Below are 22,841 nucleotides of genomic sequence, written 5' to 3'. Positions count from 1 at the left end.
TGCAAACTCCCGCTGCTCACATTTTCCTCCTGCCTTTTGAGCAAGTGTACGGTTTGGAGTTTCGTGCCCTCGCCGGCCTGGTGTTTTCTCGCCAACACCCCAAAATTTGGGGGAGGCTGGGGAAGGAGAGGGGACTGCCACGGGAGAAGGGGACGAAACTTTTGCAGCTCTTCGGGCTGCCTGGGAAGCTGCCGCCCCTTTCCCTGCAATTCCTTGCCTTTTTCTCGACGGAAAAAGCCCGGAGAGGCTTTCTCACCGGGAGAAAAAAAATATTCCAATTAAATTAATAAGAATAATGTAGTCAAAATCTCCTGCAGGAGGAAATAATCTGGGGTTTGAGTCCGCCACAAAGCATTTCCTCGTTAAACCATTATATCCTGCTAATTGAAGGGGTGTAATTCAGCGTCCTGCAGCAGCGCGCGGGTAAAAGGGGGGAGCCGGGGGCTCCGCGGCCGCGCAACCGGGGGGCACCGCGGAGCGACACTCCCCCCTTCCACTCCCCGCGCAGCCCCGTCCCGCCGCGAGCGGGGGGCTCAAAAGTTGCGCCGAGTGCCGCGGGGGCCCGATCCGCGGGCGGGAGGGTGGCGGGGGGGGGGGGGACACGCGACACACGCGGGACAAGTTTGCGGGTGTCCGTGTGAGGGGACACAGGCACGGTCCCCCCGCTGGGGCGGCCTCCGCGGGTGCGGAGGGCGCTCTGCGCGGGGGCGGCTGCACCGCGCCGCACCGCGGGAGCGAGCCCAGGTGCGGGGGACGGTTCCTCTCTCCGTGCCCGGGGCGCTGGGGGGGCGCGGAGCCGGCGCGGCCGCTCCCGCGGAGCCCCGAGCGCGGTGCCGGGGGTTGCGGGCCGCGCCGTGCCCGGGGCGGGGAGCGGCGCAGCGGCTCCGGCGCTGCCCCGGGGGCCGCGGTGCGGGGTGGTGCGGGGCGCTCCGGCGCGGGCGGCGGCATCGGCGGCATCGATCGCGGATGACCAAGCACGGCGGGGCCGTGCGGGTCGTCCCGCAGCACCGCGCCCGCGAGGCCCCCCCCGTTAATTAAAGCATTAATAAGTAGGCGCCATTAGCCATGTGCCGACACAAATGGCCGTGCGGGAAGGGGGTGGAGGGGGGGGGGGATGCGAGCGAAAGGCAACAAAGTTAGTTTCGGCGAGCGGCGGTGGTGCCCCTTCCCCGGCGCGCACGGCCGCGCACCCCCGCAGCGCCGGCCCCACCGCGCCCCGGCGGCCGCTTACCTGGGTGAGACAGAGCGGAGAATACATGACTGCTGCGGGGGGCTGCGGTTTGGAGGTGTGCGTGTGCGGGGAGAGAGGGAGAGAGAGAGGGGGAGAGAGAGAGAGGGAGAGGGAGAGAGAGGAGGGGAAAAAAGAGAGAGAGAGAGGAGAGGAGGGGGAGCCCCGAGCCTGCTTCTTGCTTTCACATTTCCAACTCTGCCAAACTGCAGCCAGCGCGGAGCCGCTCCATGAGCTGAACTTTAACCCCGCCTCGACTTTCCCGCACTACGCGCTCGGCATGCCTGCCCCGCGCGCCGTTAAAGGCATAGCGCTCGCTGCGCACCCCTCCGCCGCCCCCGCTCCGCGCCCCTCCGCTCCGCTCCGCGCCCCTCCGCTCTGCGCCGCGCACCGCCCGCCCCGCGCCCCGCGCCGCCCGCCCGCGGGGGCGGGGAGGGGCGGGGAGGGGGCTGCGGCGCCGCCGCCTCCCTCCGCCCCGCCGCCCCGCAGCGCGGCCAGCCGCGGAACCGAGAGGCGAGCGGGGCTCGGCTCAAAGTTTTCCTCTTTTTGGGTGTGTGTGTGGGGGGGTTGTGTATTTTTCTATCTTATTTATTTATTTGTTTGTTTATTTATTTATTTATTTATGTCTTCCCGGGGGCTGCGGCTCCGCTCGGCCCTTGACCGTGGAGGGATGGGGCAGGGGGGGCCGAGGGAAGCGGCGTTGCCTTCCACAACTTTCCCCATCCCCTTTGGCACTTGTCATTTTAAATCAAGCGCTTTAGAATCAAGGGTGCTTATTCCACTTTAAAAAAAATAATAATTTTCTTTTAAAAAATAGCAACACATAAATTCATCTGCACATCGCACTCCCCCTTCTTTTTTCCTTATAAAATCTAAAAGTGAAGCGCTTAAAATTAAAAATACCTCCGCGCCTCCTGCCACTTCTGGAGCGCATTGTCTTGGCACCGGCAACGTTTGGGTTTGGGGTTTGGATGCTCTCCAGCCCGCTCCTGGGGACTCGGAGGGTGTCCCGGGTGGTGTGTTCCTTCCCCCCCACCCCCCCTCTTTCCGCTTGGGAATAGCGTTTTCCACTGATGCTGGAGGCAGTTTAGGTGACCCCCGCGTCCCTGCGCGTAGTCACAGGCTTTTTGGAGGGGAGAGCGGGGGGAGGGACGACGACACGCGCAGGGAAAAATCCAAACTATAGGGGAAAACGAGGAAAAATCTCCTCCCGCAGCTTCTTTCGGAGGTGGCGGGGGAGTGGGTTGCGTTCCCCCCTCGTCCGTGTCGCACCGTTCCCAGCCTTTTGCGGTTTCCAGCATTATCTTTTAAGTAACTTTTGGCGCCCTTCGGGAGACTTTTGGCCGCGGGACGGCTGGTTGCGCCCTCTAGGCAGGGGCCACGGTCAAGTGCAGCCCCTCCGCAGCCGCGGACACCCCCCATCCCAAAAAAATAAGGGCAGAGCGAAAGCACCTACCCCCACCCCAGAATATTTGAGCACTAAACGGGTGGGCGCGCAAGTTCTCCTCATCTTTCCCAACTCAGCGTTTTACTAAGCACACTTCAAAAAATAAATAATTTTTAAAATGTGGTGGGTTTTGGTTTTTTTTTTTTTTTAAAGGTTTTTTTTTTCCCTTTCTTCTTCTCCCATCCCCCCCTTTTTTTTTTTTTTTTTTTGGGTGCTAAGTCCGGAGGTTTCCAAGGCTCCGGCCCCGCCAGCGGCCCCGTCCCCGCGGGGCGCCGCCAACTTCGGCGGAAAAGGCAAAAAAAAAAAAAAAAAAAAAAAAAAAAAAAGGAGGAAAAAAAAAAGAGAGAGTGAAAAAAATAAAAGAGGAGGGAAAAAAAAAAAGGAAAAAAAAAAGAGAAAAAAAGAAAAAAAAGGCGCGCCCCTCCCCCCGGGGGAGTTCAAACGTCGCAACACCCACCCCCGCCGCTGATTGGACAGCGCTCGGTGACGTCACAATGCCCCGCCCCGTCCATTGGTCCCCGCCGCGGTCCGTCACAGCCCGCGCCCGGGCGCGTTTCTTTGTGCGCGGCCGCGGGCGCTCCAGACGGCGCGCACGGAGTCGGCGCGCACGTACGGGCGGGGAGGGGGGAACGGGGGGAATCTGTCAAGCTCAGCGGTTTTCTCAAATCCCTGACCAAAAAAAAAAAAAAAAATTAAAAAAAAAAGAGAGGGGAAAAAAAAGCTGCGGCGCAGCCCTGCGCGCCCGCGCTCCCTCCGCGCCCAGACCCCGCGCACACAATAGCGAATTCCCTCTGCGAAAGCGTGGGAATCGGGTTAAAAATACAAAAACAAGAGTTTAGGCGGCGCCGCGTCCCACGGGCAGGGATAAGAGGGATAACACGGATAACAGTGCAAGAGAAACTTTGCGGGCTCTGGCGGCTGGCGGCACTTTCTTTTCTTTTTTCGCATTTTTTTAGTATTTTTTATGGCTAAAATCGATTCGCGGCCGTTGGGAACCGGAAGGGAAAACCCGCCGCAGCCAACTGCCGCCGGCTCTTAGGTGGGATATGTTGGGATTTTTTCTTCCCTTGGATGAAGGTTTTGTTTTGAAGTGGATTTTGGGGTGATTTGGGGGTTTTAGTGGCTGCGGCAAGGAGCGAGCCGGGGTCGGGGCGGGCGTGCCCGGGCGCTGCCGCTGCCTGTCCCCGCTCTGCCGGGTGGGCTCCCAGTGCCCGGGACTTTGCAGAAGTTACGAGCGATTCGGCAGCCTCCCGCCCACCTCCCTCCTCCCTCTTCTCCTCCACCTCCTCCTCGCCCCCGCCCCCGCGTATTTCCGCAATCGCCGCGATTCGCACAGGAGACCCGCACCGGGGGGCGGCGGGGCTCACGGACATCCCCCGCATCCCCCCGCACACCCCCGGCCGGGCGGGCGGCCCCGCTGCGGGCCCGCAGTGTCCCGCCCCCGCCGAGCCCCTTCCCAGCCGCGGGGGTCCTCCCCGGGAGGGCGGCGGGGGGGCGGTGCGAACGCCCCTCGCACGGGTAACCCCCCCGTCCTGCACGGGTAACCCCCATCCTGCATGGATAACCAGCCCCCCCCCGCATGGTTAACCCCCCCGCATGGGTAAAACCTCCTTCTGAACGGGAAACCTCCCTCCCCCCACACGGGGAACCCCCCTCTCCGCACCGGTACCCCCCATGCGCACCCCCCGGCACGGGCAGCCCTCCCCAGCGCGGGGAACCCCCGTCCCTTGCACCAGCAAAGCTCCTTTGCTGCACGGGCAAAGTTACCTGGCATTGGCAAACCCCCCATCCTCCTTTGCACGTCCACCTTTGCACCCCCCGTGCTTTGCAAACCCCCCCAGGCTTTCCCCCCCCGGTGCGGTGAAGGTGCAGGGCCCCCCCGGCCGGGCAAGCCTCCGGCGGGGGAGGACCGATCGTCCCCGCAGCGCGGCCGTGCCTGGCAGCGATGCAGCAGCCGAGCTGCAAAGTCTCCAACTTACACAGCACCCCTAAAATAGTCCTGATTTCATCCCTGAAAGGATTTCCTGGCTTTGTGTGTCTTAACTAGCCTTGGCCATTTTTGTAGAATAACCCCATTATTCACAGCTCCGAGGGTACAATCTGCTAAAGTCACTTAATAAAAAAAAAAAAAAAAAAAACCACAGAGGAGAAAGAGAAACCTTCAAAGGGCGTGAGAAATAAAGGCAAACAAACAATTGTCTGTGGCTCTCAGCTCCCCTTGATCGTGGATACCCGCTTCATTAACAGGAGAAGCATTATATGCTTAAAACTAGAAGCCTCAAGATGCGTGATAATACTGCAAAATTAATTCGGGGGGGGGGGGGAAGAGCAAGTGGATCTGAAGGTTAATTGCTATTTTTTGACAACAAAGTGAGACTTCAACTCACACAACTCATAAGGAGTGGTGTGGTTACCCCTCTGAATTTACTGCTTTTAATCGACTTGAGCAGGTATTTAAAGACACAGAGGTTGCAGCCGCAGCGTACTGAGTACAGAGACAAAAAGAAAAAAAAAAAGAGTAAGAAAGTAAAAATCCCTGAGACAGTGATTTTCAGTTTGCAGTTTGGGAGCCCCAGACCTGCGCTCGTGACGGCGCAGCTCCGTACACGGCGGCGCGTTTGAACCTCCCGGCAGTGGCTCTGCTTTCCTGGTTACCTCCTGGTGACCCCTCGGAAGGAGCCCGCCGATTCCCAGCGGTCTGGAGACCACAGGTTGGAAACCACTGGTTTTGCATAAACTTGTGTTATTCGGAGCAGGCTTAGGTCGCGAGGGCTCCTCTTAGCAAATTGTCGAAGGATGATGTGTACTGCATAAATTAAAACATCATGTCCCCTTGCCATGTGAAAGCATTATTAAAAGAAGCATAATAAGGGATTTCCACCATGTTATCAAGTGTACAAAGAGAACTCCGAATGGGAGGGATGGCTGTCATCGGGGTAGAACAAGCTGGGATTTTGGAGAGGCTTGAGAAGCGCTTTGAATAGCCCGTCAGTTGGACAAGGATCAGCGCTGACAATAGCTGGGCTATATGTGGTATGGCCTGTTAACATACAGCAGCAATCATGAAAGGCCTGAGATAGACAACAGGACGCTCCTGGGCCCTGAGAGATGTTGGTGGCTTTGGGAGAGCCACTGTGGCTGCCCTGGGAGCAGCTTCACCCCGCTGAGAGCCAGAAGCCCTCTGAAATCACCAGGCTCAATCCTGATCCCCTTTCCATCAAGCCACACGGTGCTGACTCACATCCCCAAGAGATCTAAGTGCCAGTATAGTTGATGGAAATCAATGCCCAGATGTTTCTCTGTTGTCCCACAACCCACTACAGAATTATCTACAAGTCCGAGTAGAAATGTCATGGAGGAGCAGTAGTGCTGTGCCTAACCTGGTCCCACCACCTGCCATGAAATCAGGAATGTTCTGAAGCTACCAAAAATGAGAGTATTCTGTAAGACTCTCTCCAGGGAAGAGATTGCTTTTTTATTCCATGTGTGCGCAGAGAACTGAGCATAATGGGGTTTTCCTCCTTAGTTTAAAGGTTTCAGATCCTGAAATAGAGTCCCCCATAGCAGGAGTGTTGGAGCTAGATGATATTTAAGGTGCCTTCCAAACCAAGCCATTCTATGACTCTACAATAAACACCATGGTTGTGTGAACACTGTGTCGTCCTAAAACAGGAGGGCAGGAGGGCAGAACTTTCAACCTCCAGCCTGCAAATTTGAAGGAGAAGCTTAAAAAAGTAGGGTAGCATGTTTGATGAAAATTCTCACCTTACACCACTAAATAGATGTGAATAATAATGTTTTTCTGTGCAATATTTTCTGTCCATTGCCACGATTCCCAGGAGAGCAGGGGGATGAAGAAGTACTGCAGTCTGTATCTGGCAGGTGAAGGCAGCTCCACCATTTGGGGTCTGGGCCATGGCTGTATCACCAAAGCCACGTTCATGTGGGGAATTAAAGCAGTTGTGCTAAGAGCAAGTGGGAATAAGTAGACTGAAAATTGGTCAGTCTTCCTGTGGAAAGTCCTGCTTTGACCGTGAGCTGCTGGCAGCCTCGCTGCTGGCACGCCTGGATGTGGGGCGCCGGCTCCGGAGCCCAGCGCGTTGCAGAAATGCCTGCAGAGTTGTAATGCATTTCCACAGGGTCTCGAGTCTATTGCGAAATGCATTGCAGAGGAAATAACTTCCCAGCAAAAGTGTGCAGACTGCAGAAAGGAAGCAGCAGAACGGAGAGAGGCGGGAGAGGCAGCATTTCCCCTTTTGTTTTGCTGTAGATATTCTTATGGGGAGCAAAATAAATGGAAACGCTACTTTAACGTAAAAACTGCTTTGCAAGCAGGGTTTTTTTGAAAAAACAAAATATACCTCAAAGTGAAAGTTCCCTGTGAAAGTGATTGCAGTTTAATAAGCTCGCTGTGATTTATGGGTGGGCTTGAGTAGTGCCCGTCGGCCCAGGCCACACTGTGGGCCCGCAGGAACCTAAAACTCCCTTCCCACCATGTTGATGCCACCATTGAGCTGGATAAAGCCCCTGTTCACAATCAGGAAAGACACAAATAGGTACAGTCGTCCTCAGCTATATTTTATTTGTACACAGTCCCGCGGTGTTATCACTGCTGGGAGCTGAGGGACACCTCTCACAATGGTACGAAATCATTCTCCAGCGATGCGGAGTGATTACAGCATACAGAACTGATACTGCCGTTGTCCTAAATCCAATGTTTTATCAGGCAGTTTGGCATAAACACTTTGGTCCTAATCTCGCACACCTCAATGAAAATTTCGCTTGATAAAGTTTGCGCAAGAGTGGTATAAACATGGTGTGGCAAATATTGTTTATATACCCATCCACACACGTCCACACACTATTTATTTCAGTATATTATGTGTCTATGCATTGTCATATTTATTTATGCAATCTATTTCTCAAAAGGAAAGTAAGTCTTTTATCCCTGATTTTACGTGAGAACATTTTACATTCAGGGTTCGCTCAGAATATAAAAGCTGAGATTCAACAGAGGGTGTGAAAAATGAACCTGAAGAATTGCTGACTGGACTTTGTAAAGTTTCAGATAACATAAACAGTTCTGTGACAAAGAAAAGTTACGTCTAAGAGAAAATAGGAATATTAATACTAAATTAAACATCGACCTACGCTGCTCAGAAGCAGTGGTGGTCTTTTAGCCCTCATTAACATGCATTCCCTGCTGCCCTTCGCTGCAGGCTTTTCTCTGGAGTCTGTAACTTTCACAATAAGATGGGCATTATTTCCCCAAATAAATAAATAAATAAATAAAAATCAAACCAGCAATCAGCTTCACTGCTAAGTCATTTTTTTTCCACATTTCTTATCTATGAGAAAGTTTTGGGAAGAAAAAAGAATGACAATAACAATAATAATAATAATAATAACAATATGAGTGGCCTGTTCAGATGCAAACTCAGACAACTTTGTGCCTAGGTTACAGACGGGCTGGTTAGGAGGGTACGGTAACAGGTGCAGGTTTATTACTGCTTTTCTGGCACAAAATTTATCTGCAAATCTCTTCTGCAACTATTCTTTATGAAATAGTTCTAGCCTTGCTATCCCAGACAGCACATGAGGTCTGATCACTTTCCTCGTGGGTACAGGGCAGGGAAGTTTTCCATCACAAGTTTTCCTAACTCTGTCTCTTTTCTACTATTAAAAATACGTCTTTCAGCCCTAAATTATGTATTCTTTAAAAGGTGATAAGTTCTATGTTCTTCATAGGAAGGACAGGCACTAACACAGCTGGAGTTGGAAACCCCTGCTTCTAGACCATAAACTTCGAACTAAATTAAATTTTAGGGAATTAAAAGTAGTACTCTTCCTCTGAGATTAGTAACTTTTTACTCTCTACCTCCTCTAATTTTATAGACAACTTCATAACATGCAAGGATTGAGTCATAAAAGCTGTGCCGTAGCTCACGTGCAGAGGTTGGTTGTAACAACTCAAAAACCTGCACGAGACCCAGCGCTTCTGCCTAAAAGATTTTGTAAGAAACCACAGAGTGAAGTGCACCCGGTCCCTTCTGCTTGCTCTGCCTTTTCCCAGTGCCCACGGCTCCTCTGGAATAGCGAAAGAAATGTGTTAGTCTCAGCACCTGATTTTTTTTTTTTTTTTTTTTTGAAGTCTTTATTACTGTAATTCACTGACCTGCCGCATTGTAAGCCCTGGCAATATAGATCCCTGCACTGGGCACCCTGCGCTGGTACTAGATCTCTCTGGAGAGGCTGCTTTGGTGGGGTTTTTTTTTTGCAGAAAGGGAGTTTTTCTTTAAAAAAAAGAAAAAGGGAAGTGTAATCCGTGTGGGCTGCCTGTCACAATCACTGCTTTCCTCTCCTAACAGCAGGGAGAAGGTGAGACCATCCTCTGCTCACCCGACTGTTGTGTTAACTTCTATACTGGGCTGGGAAGATTTCCATAGGGTAACCCCCGGAACAACCAGGCGCGATGCACAGGTGGCCCTTACAAAGGGATATGCTCAGCTATGGTTTTATTTGGATTCCTGGAAAAGCACATAAATCACGACACTGCCCCACGTACGTATGCCCGACCCCTTCCTTAACTTCTTGCATGAAAATGTTATTTCTGAGCCTGTGGAGCAGGTGTACATACAGTCGTGAACTCGTGGGCAAAGACACACTGACTGCATTATTTCTCCCTCAGAAAACTGAAAACCCGAGCCAGGAGATCCCCCAGCCCAGCTCCCCCCTCCTCCAGGAGGAAATAAGCATTTCCTTAAAAATGTTCTATTTTTTTTTTTTTTATCCTCTTCAGATTCAGATTGTCACTAAATATAGAAACTCTTGTAGCCACACAAACCGTGCATCGCCCCACAGCTGCTCATTTGCAATTTGTTCCTGCACTTAAAAATCTCTTAATGCTACAAATAAACTTTGGGAAAGTTACATCCCAATAAACAATGAGGTGTTGTTTAAAATTACATGTGCTACTGTATTATTAGGTCTCTACCGACACTACAATTATCTTTTGAAGCTGGCAATAACGCATTAGCTGTTCAGTCAGATGCCGAAATAGACTGGTGGATAAGCCCTCTGCCATTTTTATGAATGGAAAATATTTTAAAAGATTGTTTCCACTTTCTTCTTTGTCCTCTCCCCCGAAAGGAGCCCCCGCGCCGGGACTCTTCCCCCACGTCACTTTAATATTCATATATTTTATCCATACATTGCGATACATGATTAACTGCCTCCCCCCTACCACACACACATCGCCCCGAACAATACAGATACTTATTGGATTAACTACTCAGTCCTCGCTGGAAGGAAAGCGGTATCCGTGAGCTCTCGCTTTTATTTGCACGTACAGTTGTAGATCTGTGGCATGACAACAAAAATAAATAATAATTAAAAAAAAGAAAAAGTGGATAATCCCTACGCGGGAGCGCAGTGTCCACCGCAGCATCCGCCCGCTCCGCGGCACCATTTTTACTCGCCGAGGGAGTTCGCATCGCGGCGGATCCTGCCCGGTTTTGCCCGATTCCTGCCCGCTCCCCGAGCAGCCGCTGCCCGGCTTGGGCGATCGTGATGGGCGTCGCAAGCTCCCCGTCCTCCGGGCCCCCCCTCCGACACAGCCTTGGCACCGCATCGGGGGTGGGGGGAGAGAAAATAGAGGAGCGGGGCGGAAAGAATTAAAGCAAAGCCTTTAAAGTTTGCTGCTTGATTTTGGTCTGCCTCTGGATTATTTGGGGGAGGTGGGGGGGGAATAAATAAATAAATCTCGCAACCTGCCAGCTCTGCCTTCCCAACGCTCTCCAAGTCACTGGTAGCCATTTTCATCTAAGGTACAGAAGGAGGAAAGAAAAAGGAAAAAAAAAAAAAAAGCCAAAAAATCTTTAAGAAAAAGCACCCCCAAAAAAGGAACCAAGACAGGAAAAGCCCGTGGAGCAGCGCAGACCGGGGCCGCTGCAGCCGCTCCGCGCCCGCGCAACCCCCGCCGCTCGCTTCCCCGGCTCGCGGGCTGCCGAGGTTTTTTTCCTGTATTTCCGCCCCCCCTCCCCCCCGTTTTTTTTTTTTCTTTTTCTTTTTTCTTTTTTTTTTTTTTTTTTTCCCTTTCCCCCTCTCTCTTTTGCCGCAGTCTCCGTCCCGCGCTGGGCGAGTCCCGGCAACCCGCGCCGGCGAGGAGCTGATTTATCGCTGCTCCAGCCCCGGCTCGCAATTCTGTCACTGTAAATCACGCACATGCGGAGAGCGGGAAGGTTTTGGCCAGCTCGGAGCCCCCTCCCCCGCCCCCCCCCCCAAAAAAAAAAAATTAATAAAAAAACATAAATAACGGAAAGAAAAAGGTGAGGGGGGGAGAAATCCAGGGGAGAACCGGCGCCCCCCAACCCCCGCCGCAAAATAAAGTCTCAATAAAAGTGGCGGGGGCGGCGCGGAGGGCGGGAGGGATGGAGGGATGGAGGGAGGGGGGCACCTGGCAGCCGCCGCGCCCCCCCGCGCCCGCCCCCGCCGCTCCCCGCGGCGCCTCCCGGGCCCGGCTCCGCGGCGGGGGGTGCGGGGGGACCCCCGAGCTCTCCCGCCCAGCGTGGTCCTGCCTGCCAGCGCTGCAACCCGCTCGTACATGTGCGTATCCACATATATCCCCATCCCATATGGATGTGACTGTGGGAGGGTTGCACGCTCCCATGCTGGAGCTGCAGCATCCTCCTCGGCGGCGGTGGGATGCAGACCCCCGGGCAGCCTCCAGCTCTCCCAGATCCTCAGGCAGCCTCCAGGTCTCCCAGCCCTGCAGCAGAGGGGCTCTGTGCCAGCCGGGTGCAGCAACTGCGGTACCCCAGTGTCCAAGCATGGCTCCCACCACCCATGAATCAAATCCATAAAGCCAAGGATCCCCTGACCCTGAGAAATTAGGGTATCATGGCTTGGGACTGCAGCTTGGCCTCCCCCCACCATCCCTGTTAGGCCCTGCAGTGGCTTTGCCTGTTATTTCCCATCACATCCTTTAGCAGCAGAGAAAAAAGGAAAATCAGTATGAAAAGTGCTGGTGGTATCACTACAATTCAGGTGTTGGCACAATCCCTGGGTATTTTGTCCCAACGTGGGGTCCCCTTGGCTTCACCCAGGGTCAGGGCAGGGTTGCAGGGGAGAAGTTTCAGGAATGCCTGAATTCCACCAGCTGCACTGGCAAGTCACTGAGACTTGAGGGAGGAGTCAGGCACTCCTGAGAGCAGGACGGTCGCATGCTGCTGGAGATGCTTACACGGCTAATAAAATCTGGGATAAGCCCCCCAGCAATAATGCAGCACACAGGGCAGGAGGCTGAAACTGTTTCCTGCCACTGCACTGCAGCATCAAACTCTGATTTTCACGCAGCTCCCCTCGTTAAATTCAATAAATATCTCCAGATTTTCAGTATTGCTGAGCTCCAAACTTTGGTGCAAGTGACTTCTGCCCCGCTTGGCAAAGGGAACCTGTGGGCCGGCCTCCTGCATGTGCAACACAGAGAGAACACTGAATCTCCAAGGAAAGTCCTTCCCTATGGTTTAGAAAATCAGTAAGCCAAGGAGAAATGTATAGAGCAGAGGAAAACACTGGACACCTGAGTGGAAGGAGAGAGTGACCATGGCCAACTGCAGTCCCTGTCCAGTGGAGACTCCAGGGAAGCTGCTTTTCCCTCCTTGCAGCTATTGTGCTGCTGTTCCCAAAGCTTTTGAGACACGAGGAAGGTCTATAGGGAAAGGACCAGCGCTGGTGTTTTCAGTGCCCTCCACCCAGGGGACTGCAAAAGAGGCAGCATCCATATACCCTCTCTTGCAGGGGGGCTCTTCCTTCCTGCCGGGACCCCTGTTCTTCACCTCATCCCTTTGGATGGTTTTGGACATCTTGGGGAAGCCAGGGTAGGGAGAGGGACAGGTACTCCTGGGTCCCAGGTGCCCCAGCACACAGGTAGCCCAGCACAAGCACAGATACTGCTGATGCACAGGTGCCCCAGAGCTCAGACACTCCAGGACACAGGGATCCCAGGACAGCACAGCCACCTTCACAAGGATACCCCAGCACACAGCTACCCCAGTATGCTGCTACACCTGCCCACAGGTACCCTGCTACACAGGCACCCCAGCACAACGTAGCCCAGTATTCAGACACCCCAGTACAGCACCATGCACACTGAAACCCAACACATGGCTGTACTTGAACAGGGATACCCCGAAACACAGCCCCTGGCACTCAGGTACCATCAGCCCCCTGCCATGCCACGTGCCCTGTGTGGCACCGGGGTGGGCTCACCGGGGTTTTTGCTGTTCCCTGGAGCAGGTGAGGTTGGTACAATTTCCCATTAATCCCAAATGTCAGGAGCCTTACTCCAAAGGCAATGCCAAAGGCTTTTAAAAATTCCTAGTTGACTTCATTTAAAAAGTGTGAGTGTAGGAAATAACGAAGGTTGCTTCCCCCTGTTGCCACAAATTTACATTCAGCCCACGGACAACGGCAGCAGGGCTGCAGCGTTGCTGGATTTCTTTGGAAGAGTTACCAGAGGCCTGCGAGACAGCTGGAATTCATATTAGAGTATTTTTAACGTGCTCTTACAAATACTTTGGCATATGCCTATTCCACTCCTTTTAATGATGTTGACTTCATTTCCTTTAATACGGGGCGAAAAAATGCTACACCAAGAAGACTTAATTAAATTAATAAGAAGAAACAATAATAAATAATCCCAGTTGCGTTCCTGCAGGGCCGCGAAATACAGACCGGAGGGTCGGGATGGTAACACCCAACAACTTTCGCAGATGAGTTGTTCAGGCCGGCGCATCCCTGGGCCCCTGCTCTCCTCGCTGCTCCCACCTCCCGTGTGCGATGCGGTGACAGAGGGGCTCGGGGGGCGCCGGGGGTGCGCGGACGGGAACGGGGGCAGGGGCTGTCGCCGTGCCCGCGCACCTGGGGGTGTGCGCGCACCTGCCCGCGCGCCCCCGCCGCGCGCCCCCGCGCCCGCCCCGCGCGGCACCGCCCGCCCAGGCCCCGCGGCGCCCCCTGGAGGCGGCCGCGCGCGCCTCGCCCCGCCCCGCCCCTCCCGCCGCGCCACCGCCCCCCCCCCCCCCGCCTCAGCGGCGCAGCGCCCCCTCCCGGCGGGAAGCGCGCGGGCGCCTGAGGGGGCTGCGGGGCCCGGGCAGCCTTTGCTGCCGAAAGCAGCAAAAATACGGCAAAACCGGGGAAAATACGTCCGTGTTAAAGCCTCCGGGCACCTTCGCCCTCGGTTTGCCCGAGGTTTCCGTCAGCCAGGGTGCGTGTGTCCGGTGTCAGCAGAGCCAGGCTCTCTCTCTGCACCCGCCTGCCTGTGGGGAGGGGAAGGTGTGGGGTGTCCCCTGCTCCTTCCTCCGTAATTCCAGAGAGGTTTTGGAGGAGAAGAGGGGGTGCAGATCTTACGTTTCCCTAGGGGAAACCATTTCCCACCTTTCCTGCAACCCAACCCATCGCTGGACGCCATCAGTGTCCCATGTGCGGGGCAGATCCCTGTCCCCAGCGGGTCAGGGAGGGATGCTTGTGCCCTGCAATTGGTGCTGAGGTTCTTTCCGTTATTTATCCAAAGGGTGCTTTGTCATGAGACCGAGCAGATCTCCCATGGGAGACAGGTACGCTCAGAAAAAAGGAAGGTGGGCAGGTGGCTTCAGCTTGGGGGAACATAAATACACAAGGACAGGTCTCTGGCTGATGGATGTGTGCTGCCTCCACCTGCTAATTCACACCAGCTGTTGGCGTGACCTATTCCGCCAATGCTCCTAAAGGTGCTTCGTCCCCTTTCCCACTCCTAACCAGCCCAGTAAGGGCAGATCTGGTCACTTAATGCTAATGCCTGTAAGGGTTTCAGAACGCAAAAGTATTTATTGTCTGTTCAGTATTAGTATGTTCAAGTTTTAGCTCTAAAATGCTGCAAACTCTTGAATAATAATTGCCTGTAACCTTAAGTCTGCCACCTTTCTGTCTTCAGCCTCAGCAAAGCAATCCCTCTGCACTTGGGGTGTTGCCTTGAAGGACACTCCCTGTTACCTCCCTAAGTGACACTGATGTAAGTACAAGAGGATGAAACACTTCATGTTGGAGGTATAGGTGCATGTATATACCACAGTATTGCTATAACCACCTACAGAAATGTTAACATTGATTTTAAAGGAAAACTCTGCACAGGATTTGTGATATTTTCCTAGGGCTTTCTGTGACTGGCTTCCACAACCTCAGGAGAAAGCTTCAAACTTTAGGGATTTTAACCTGACACAGAGCTTTCCAACGTGCTCCACAGAAATGTTTCCTGGCTGCTTCTGTGACTGCCTCTCTTGCTGGTGTTCACTGAGACAAAATACACATTTTTACGCGACCGGCCCATTTTTTTTACCCAAGTAATAAAATATGACACTAGAGGGCGGCCTGTTAATGTAATTCAATAATGAAGTTGCAGCGACTGCACATGGAGACGCAGCACTGTTCCCTGCTTGGAGCCAGGGCTCTGGCTGGAAGCAGGTCTGGGAACGCCGCCTTCTCCCCCTCTGAGGCAACCACCACTGCTCCAAGACACGGGGAGTATCCTGAGTGTAATACCAGAACCCAAAATAGTGACTATTCCTAAGAAGTGTGATTTTCCAGCAGACCCACGTGACTGCGCTGTCTCATGAGCAGTCCTGTGTTCAGCACTCAGTCCTGTGTGGAGAAGGATGTGGCAGGAGCGATCCTGTCCATTCTCCCATGAGAAACCCATATCCTGCCCCAAACCATGGCTCCTACTTTTGCAGGTAAGGGACAGCGCTGCAGTTGCAGCTCGGTTTTAGCCGCCTGCACGGCAGTTCAGTGAGCACAGTCCCTGTTGGTGGCTGGCTCTCAGGCTCTGCACAGCTTTCCCGTGACTGAGGAGGTCTCTTACCATTCCAGAGACCGGTTTCCTTGTGTCAAATGAGGTTAATAGCTGCATGCAATTTAATTAATTAAAGACTGGGAATATTTTTAGAACACCAGACGCAGTATGTGTCAGAAATACCAGGTATTATCTGAGTATGCAGTGCTGGCGTTATCGATATTTACATTTTGTACCGCCTGGAAGCGAGGCTCTCCTGGTGGGAGGCTGCCAACAGCAACACCTCTTCCCCCTAGATTTAGGATCTATGTGTCAAGCGTGAGCCAACAGGTACAAGTGACATCAGGCAGAGGTAAGGCCAAGGACACAAGGTGACAATACACTGTGTGCTGGCAGACACCAGTGATGCTGGAGGTTGTCACACATGGACCACACCACAGGTGGGCTTAAGGTATTCTCAAGAGGCTTTCAGTGCTGTGAGCCTATCAAAGGTAATTCAGCATGTTCCCCAGAGAACATTTTAAGATGAATTTAACTGAGACTTTCTTATTGTCTGCAGCAGAAATTGGCCTGGAGTTACAGATGGAAATAACTTAAATAAGTGGCCGCTTTCCTGAAAGCTGATGTTCCTTAGCATTTAGCAATAACGTGTCCTCGTTTTTTGCTAAATTGCAAACGAGCAATTAATTCTTCAGCACTTGTGCAGAATACTTTAAAAATGGAAACATGAAAGTCTTCTATTAAAATGAAGTTGATAGTATGCACCTGCCACTAATGTACTGTACACTGTGTCTTCCACTCATTATAGTGATGATTTGGGTTGAGATCAAGTGTCATATAGTGAAAATCACTTCAACATGTGCCTGTTCATATGCATAAACTCCTGTGTACCAGATGGCAAAATATAATGACATCTTAAACAGCTAATTGCATAAACCTTGTAATGCAGATAATTGCTGAACCAAAGTATGAGTTAATAATTTCCCACTGTATTGCCTGGCTTGACACTAATTCTAAAGGAAAGTTGTGACAATTCTAACACACTGAAGTTCACCAAGCGGTAATTAAAACTAGCACTTAAAATCATTCGACTTTCAAACCCTTAATTACAATTCAGTGGAATCACTTTGTAGAAATCTAACATTTATAGATAGTTACATGATAGCTGATATTTCATCATCATTCCTTTCATGGTGGTGTTCTAAGGCAGGCTTCAGGAAGCGCGTAGCTCTCCCTGGAAGCTTAAGGTTGTACTGGTTTCTATACCAGTGGTCACTGGGAAACACTTGGAAAACAGTGGCCAGGACTAGGAGTTTTTCCACAGCCTATGCTTAAGGCAGCATAGTCCTTTTTAATCACCTGATGATATATAAATGTAAATAAGCATTAAGCCACTACAATGAAATGTATCAGCTTTCATAGCATGGGTTTAAGAATTGAATTGTTGTGGTTGGTTTGATAACACAACGTACTGACCTCAAAGCCAGGCCTCTAACACATCCTGAGCTGTTACTGTGTATTGGAAAAGCTGCCATGAAGAATGGAAATAGAATTAATGACAGTAAATACAGTTTTAGGAGAAATAAGCCTTAGCAGACAAACGCAATTTCTTTCTTTGATGAGGCGCATCAAATAATATGATGAAGGTAAAGACTGAATGATAAAGGTCAATGAAGAGATGTGATATTCATTTTTTAATGGAGATTAGAATTAACACTGTGTGATATTCCGATCAAAAAGCATTAGAAATAGCAGCAGAGCATGCACTAATTAGATTAGGAATTGGCAAACAGCCTGTTAAAAAGTAGCTATGAATCAGGAGTTGTTATCAAATGGGAGAGTTTTACCAGGATCAGCATCAGGTCAGATGCTAGTCAATGTTTTCTTCAATGATTTGGATGTAAACACTGTAAATTCACAGCTGATAAATCTGAGGGTGACAGGAACATTGGTGGAGTGACAGACAGCGATGAGAATGACACTCCAAATGATCTCAGTTGCTTCATGAGCTGAGCCCATTCAGACACAATTGCTTTTAATACAGACAATACAAGATTATGTGGTTTCTAGTGCTCACACTTTTAAAAAATTGTTGGAAAACTGGAGAGGGTGCAGAAAAGAGCCACAGAGAGGATTTTAGGGCTGAAGAAAGTGCTTAATGGTGAAAGACTTAAAGCGCTCAATCTGCCTTGCTTACTGGAAAGAAGACTGGGACGTGACATGAGTGTAATGTGTAAGTATTTAAGTATCTACAAGATGTGTCTGGAATTATCTGCTGGATACTGATGACATTTTTAATCTTTCAGAGAAAAATGGACAACTGCAAGTTGAAGTCAAACAAACTCAAGTGAGAATTTAGGGGGTTTTAATAGCCAGAGTAGCTGAAGGCTGATTTTCAAGGCGCAAAGTAGATGCTATCTTTTTTTACATTTTGTTTTGAAAGCAAGACCAGAAGACCTGTGGTAACTAAAACCAGGTGAGTGCATTTAATGCAGGGACAATAGCACACAATAAATTGTCATGTATCAAGGGGCTTTCTCTAGCCTTCAGTGCTGAGTCTATATACATCAGCAGTCATTGCATAAGCATTTGGGAGCAGGAACGTACACCTGTGCAATGGAATAATCAAGTAATAACAAGCCTAACACATTTCATGGGCTCTCCAGACTCAGGCCAGGTGTGCAGATATTGCACATTCATATATCTCTAATAACGTATTATTTTTAAAAAGAGACAGTTTGTGTGCTGCTGGAGCTACACAACCCCCCCCAAAAAGCAGCCCCCTACCAGTAGATCTTTCAGCCCTTGCCTGCCTCCTGGTATGAAATGGCTGATTCCTCAGAGTTCTGTGCCTCTGCTCTGTGGCAAAGGAGAAGCAGTGACCACATCCCTGGCCGTCTTCCACCTGGAAGCCTGTTTTATTCACAATGTGAATTAGACATTCCTGGATGGGAGCGGGTTACAGGCAGAATATTAGCCTGGAACTTCACCCCAAGCCTCTTCTTCTGATACAATTCTGTCTCAGTGATTGATTACTGTAAGAAATGCTGCCAAACACTTGTCACGCTGCTCACACAGCTCTCTTCTGCTCTGGTCATACACACTCACCACAGCAGTTCCCTATGTGTTGCTTGCATCCTACACACTTGCTCCTCTCTCAATACCCAAAAAAACTCAACAACTGTCAAAGCCATGAGCAGGCAGTAATCATTTCAAGACTCTCCAGTACCATCTCATGGTGCCTCCAACTACAGCTCAATCTAATGCAGAAGGAAGAGAAAGCAGAGACCTCATCCCATTTCCTTCAGCTCTGGCATGTTCTCGGAGGTCTCCCATCTAACATCTGGATGGAGCACAGTTCAGCCTAGCCCCTGACCAAAGCTGGGAGCTAAACTCTATCAAATCCAATAGCACAGACAGTTCTGTGCAAGGCTCAGCACAATCCTCTCTGCCTTTTAACATATTTATTAGCCCATGAATCATAACTAACAGGTGTCTAGGTTGTTACTAATTTTACAGACAGATGTAACTGGATCTGATATGAAATACTTTAATGTTCAGGTCTCCTTTACTGCTCCCTGGGGTCTTTCCAGCCACCCCTGCTGTGGATCGACAGTCCTTTCCTCTGTGGAAGCAGCACTGCCATGTACAGCTGGTGAGGATCAGGCTGTTTTTCCCTAGAGAAAGATACTCCAGGGAAGATGCCATTTCTGACAGTTAAAACATTTTCAGTTTATACTAAGCATCCTCTGTAAAACCTCAGCTCAAGGTGATTGTGTCGAGCTCTGCAAAGTAACTCCATTCAGCAGAGCTCACAGTGCATGTGTGGTACATGATGAGATGGCACTTTTTTGTGTGTTCACCTCCTAATTATTTACCTGAGGTGGTCCCTCAGCTGTCTGTAGCTAGCTGGAGTTACAACCTTCCCTCACACACTCCACCAGCTGCATGGAACATGTGCCTCCAGGTGGTCCTGGGTAGTTTTCCCAAGAGGACTATTCTTCAGGGAAATTTCAGTACAAAATTCTGTGAGATTCACGCATTTCATTCATTGCTTACATGTGTAAATGCAGAATGTCATTGATGGTATCTGCCCCATAACTACAACACACTGTCCATAGAAGAGACACTGATAACTCTATAACAAACCAAAGCAAAAAAAGACACCGAGCATCATTATTAATTGATAACTCAAATGCAAAAGATTTGAGGGACATTGAAATCGTCAGTGACAGCAAAACCTGGACAGCTCAACAGTCTCAGGGACTTAGGCAGAGATCGATGCAGTGGCTGAGGACCTGCCTTTGGCTTGCAGTGATGCTGGTGATCAACTCGGGGCAGAAAATTGTCCCACCAATCAACTCAGCATCTTAAAATGAAATACGAGCTGAAATTAGTTGATGGGAAGGATGTTATCTGAGAAACTTCTTTTTCTTTAAAATATCTGATAGATCCAGGATGTGGTGGTACAACATGATGGTGACTTATTTCTCAGTCTGTGAGTGTAAATTCATCTTCCTCTTTTCTTTCAATATGAAGAAGTCTTGGAAGTCGAACCTGGGGGTAGATTATCTTCCAGAAGTAGAAATCTAGAAAACAAGGCAAAATATGTTGTCACGTCTCTTTACTGCTCCTTGCAACATTATTTCCTGCTTAGGATTTCTAGATACTTATTATATCAATGCACTTGTAGAGTGAAAACAATTTCTGATAGTGGGTTTTATCAAGACAGAATTCAGTACTGAAAACATAGCATGCATTTTGAGTTTTATTAACAAATACTGCTTAAATTGAATCTCTCCCCATCATTCCCTTTCTAACCAGGATTCAGTAACATTCAGATAGTCCCAAGGTAATAAATATTCACTAAAGAGGAGCATAACTCAGAGTTCTCCTACCTGGCTGTGGTTGTTTGGTGCTCTTCAGAGGAGGAGCCATCTTCTCATCTTGTCTCCTCTTCTCTCCAGGAGGTTTTTAGGAAAGGATCAGCCATCATATTTTACCTTTTCCTAAAAATGCATGCCTGTCTTTGCCATGCCTCATATGTGTCCTGATATCCAAAGACATTGGAGACAGACTGAAAAATCTGTTGGTAGGTAGAGAAAACACTCTGGGTGGAGTGGGCCTTCAGATTCTGTTCTCCATGGAGCAGTTGCTCTCTGCCATTACTCTGATTAAAAACCTTATAATAAAATACAGTGTCATCTTAGAAGGGGAATTTGCTTCCAGAACTGGTGAAAATCACTGGAGATCTATCATTTCTCCAGATGAACACCTGGCAACTGATTTTCTTTACCCTCCTTAATTTGCCTTTGATTTCTAAGACCCTAAGGCACTTTAGAGATCAGAAAATAGTTCAGTCTATAAAAAAGAAATGCACCTCTCTTCTTAGCATTGGTTCTCAAATTGTTCTTTCACGCACTGCTATCACCATGTGTAATTACTTGCAGGTGTCAGCTGGAACGTGGTGTCTTTTGTCTTCTCAAGTGCTTTGGCCAGCAGGGACCTAACAAGCTTTGGTTTGCTGTGATTAATAGGTTGGCTCTTGGTCTAAATGACCACTGGAAAAGGACATCCTGTAAGATAAGAGCTTTCACTGTCAGTCATATGGATTGCTTCACCTCGGAATGTTCCAAAGCAGCATTGCTGGAACAATTTGGACCTGGGTCTGAAGCCAGTGAGACTTTCGTAGACATGCAGGACTCTGCAATAACTTTCAATTCAGTGGTTGAATTCCACTACAGGCACCAGAACAGGCTAAGAAACCAGTGATCTTGATCACAATTAGGCCTGATTGATACACATTATTTGCTTATCATCTATTCCATATCCCATCAATTTAGGTTCTTAATATGGGCACTTATCAGAGCAGTGATTGCTGTCTGCTCTGTTAATTGATGATTTCATTGTTCATTGCACCTATTTATGTGTGGCTGTCAGGAAGGGTTTTGTTGTTTCAGCTATGTGAGCATAAGTAAGAACAGTTCTCCAAATCATCAAAATGGCATTCAAAAATCCTCAAAATCTCCAAAATGGGATTTTGAATTAGGTAGTGGTTTCAGGAAAAAATCTGAAGATTGCCTACAGAAAGAGAACAAATTCTTTAGAGATTTTTGTTGTCCAGCAGATTGGCTGCTGGAGGCTTTTCAGGTAGCAAGGAACCTTTCCCAGGAAGCTTCTGCAAGGCTCTGACATTTATAGAGTGGCTGTCGGTGTTGCATAACCTCAGGAGCATCATTATCATTGACCTATTGTAGAGCTGCCACTATTTCATGTCCTGTGTTCTTCAGCAGAGCAATGCTTATCTGTGCTTTTCTTAACTCACCTCTTGTCGGTAAGAGCTTTTTTCTGTGTCTCATGTTTCTATTTAGGATGTAGAGCAAGAGGAAGACAAAGAGGCTCTAAAAATTAGAGAGCTTGGAGTTATGAGCTGGTTTTATAAATTTTGGGCAGGGTTAATTTCTTAAAGATAATTCTCATTTTGTATTTAGTTCAAATAACAGATTCTAATGTTATTTAAATTTTGCTGTTTCATTTTTAACCTCCATTATTTATCAATTTCTTTAAATTGTTTGGCTTGTTCACAGCACTTTTTAGGGCTTCTTCCCCTTGACTATTTTATCGTGGCATTTGAAGGGATCTCTGTATAGTCAAACACTACTTTATGCAGATCCCATTGGGGCTATTCACATATCCATATGTGCACACAGTTCCCACTAATGCTTGTCAATGGGACTTAACATATGAGCATGGACATGAGAATAGACCCCTTGCTGGGCACTTGACTAGATGGGTTTTTTTTTTTTGATGTTGATCCAGATCACTCACAGCAAACGTGGCTGTTATTAGAAATCACTGCACTTAACAGGACCACCGAGTGCAACCTCCCTTCCCTTCTCCTTCTTCCACACAGGAGCTGCTTGGTGGGGTTTGCAGGCTCATGGTAAATATTTCTTAGACACAAACGGGAATCCAAGGTTAATGCATAAAGTAGCTTTATTCTGTGTGTTCCCTTCTGTTTGCCATGAAACAGTATACAGTTAAGTCACTCCATTAAAGAAAGGGAAGGTTTTTTAAGGAATTAAGTGGGACTTGGATGTTTGGGCTCTGTGTGTGGCTCCACCTAGGCAGGATGGTTGGAGCTTTAACACCCAGTACTTACGAAAACAAATGGAAAGCTGAGCTAACTTTGAGTATTTACATTTTATTTCCGTGTACCTGGTTTTAGCATCTTTTGTGGTTCTTGTAACTGTGGGCTCCCCACTCTGCTGGAATTCACGTGCCTATAAGTTAAGTGATGATAGAACATTTTCCATCGTGAAGTTGAAGTCTTCAATATGTTT

General features: G+C 49.6%; 1 protein-coding gene across 9 annotated transcripts in view; it reads right to left on the bottom strand.

Annotated features, from left to right (window-relative positions):
- Positions 1 to 1,559, bottom strand: part of NFIA (nuclear factor I A) — a gene marked incomplete at its 3' end in the record, with an annotated part of 250,179 nt that extends 248,620 nt beyond the window's left edge. For all 9 annotated transcript variants that reach the window (XM_082287369.1, XM_082287371.1, XM_082287370.1 and 6 more), the window contains exon 1: positions 1,232 to 1,559. In XM_082287369.1, the coding sequence (XP_082143495.1) occupies positions 1,232 to 1,258 (27 nt within the window). In that variant the 5' untranslated portion in view covers positions 1,259 to 1,559. The remainder of the gene's footprint in view (positions 1 to 1,231) is intronic.
- Between the last annotated feature and the right edge of the window lie 21,282 nt (positions 1,560 to 22,841).

This window comes from Coloeus monedula, assembly GCF_965178545.1.
Source record: "Coloeus monedula genome assembly, chromosome: 9".
NCBI classification, from domain to species: Eukaryota; Metazoa; Chordata; class Aves; order Passeriformes; family Corvidae; genus Coloeus; species Coloeus monedula.
The sequence above is the reverse complement of the archived record's forward strand: the minus strand, read 5'-3'. Positions and strand labels throughout refer to the sequence as shown.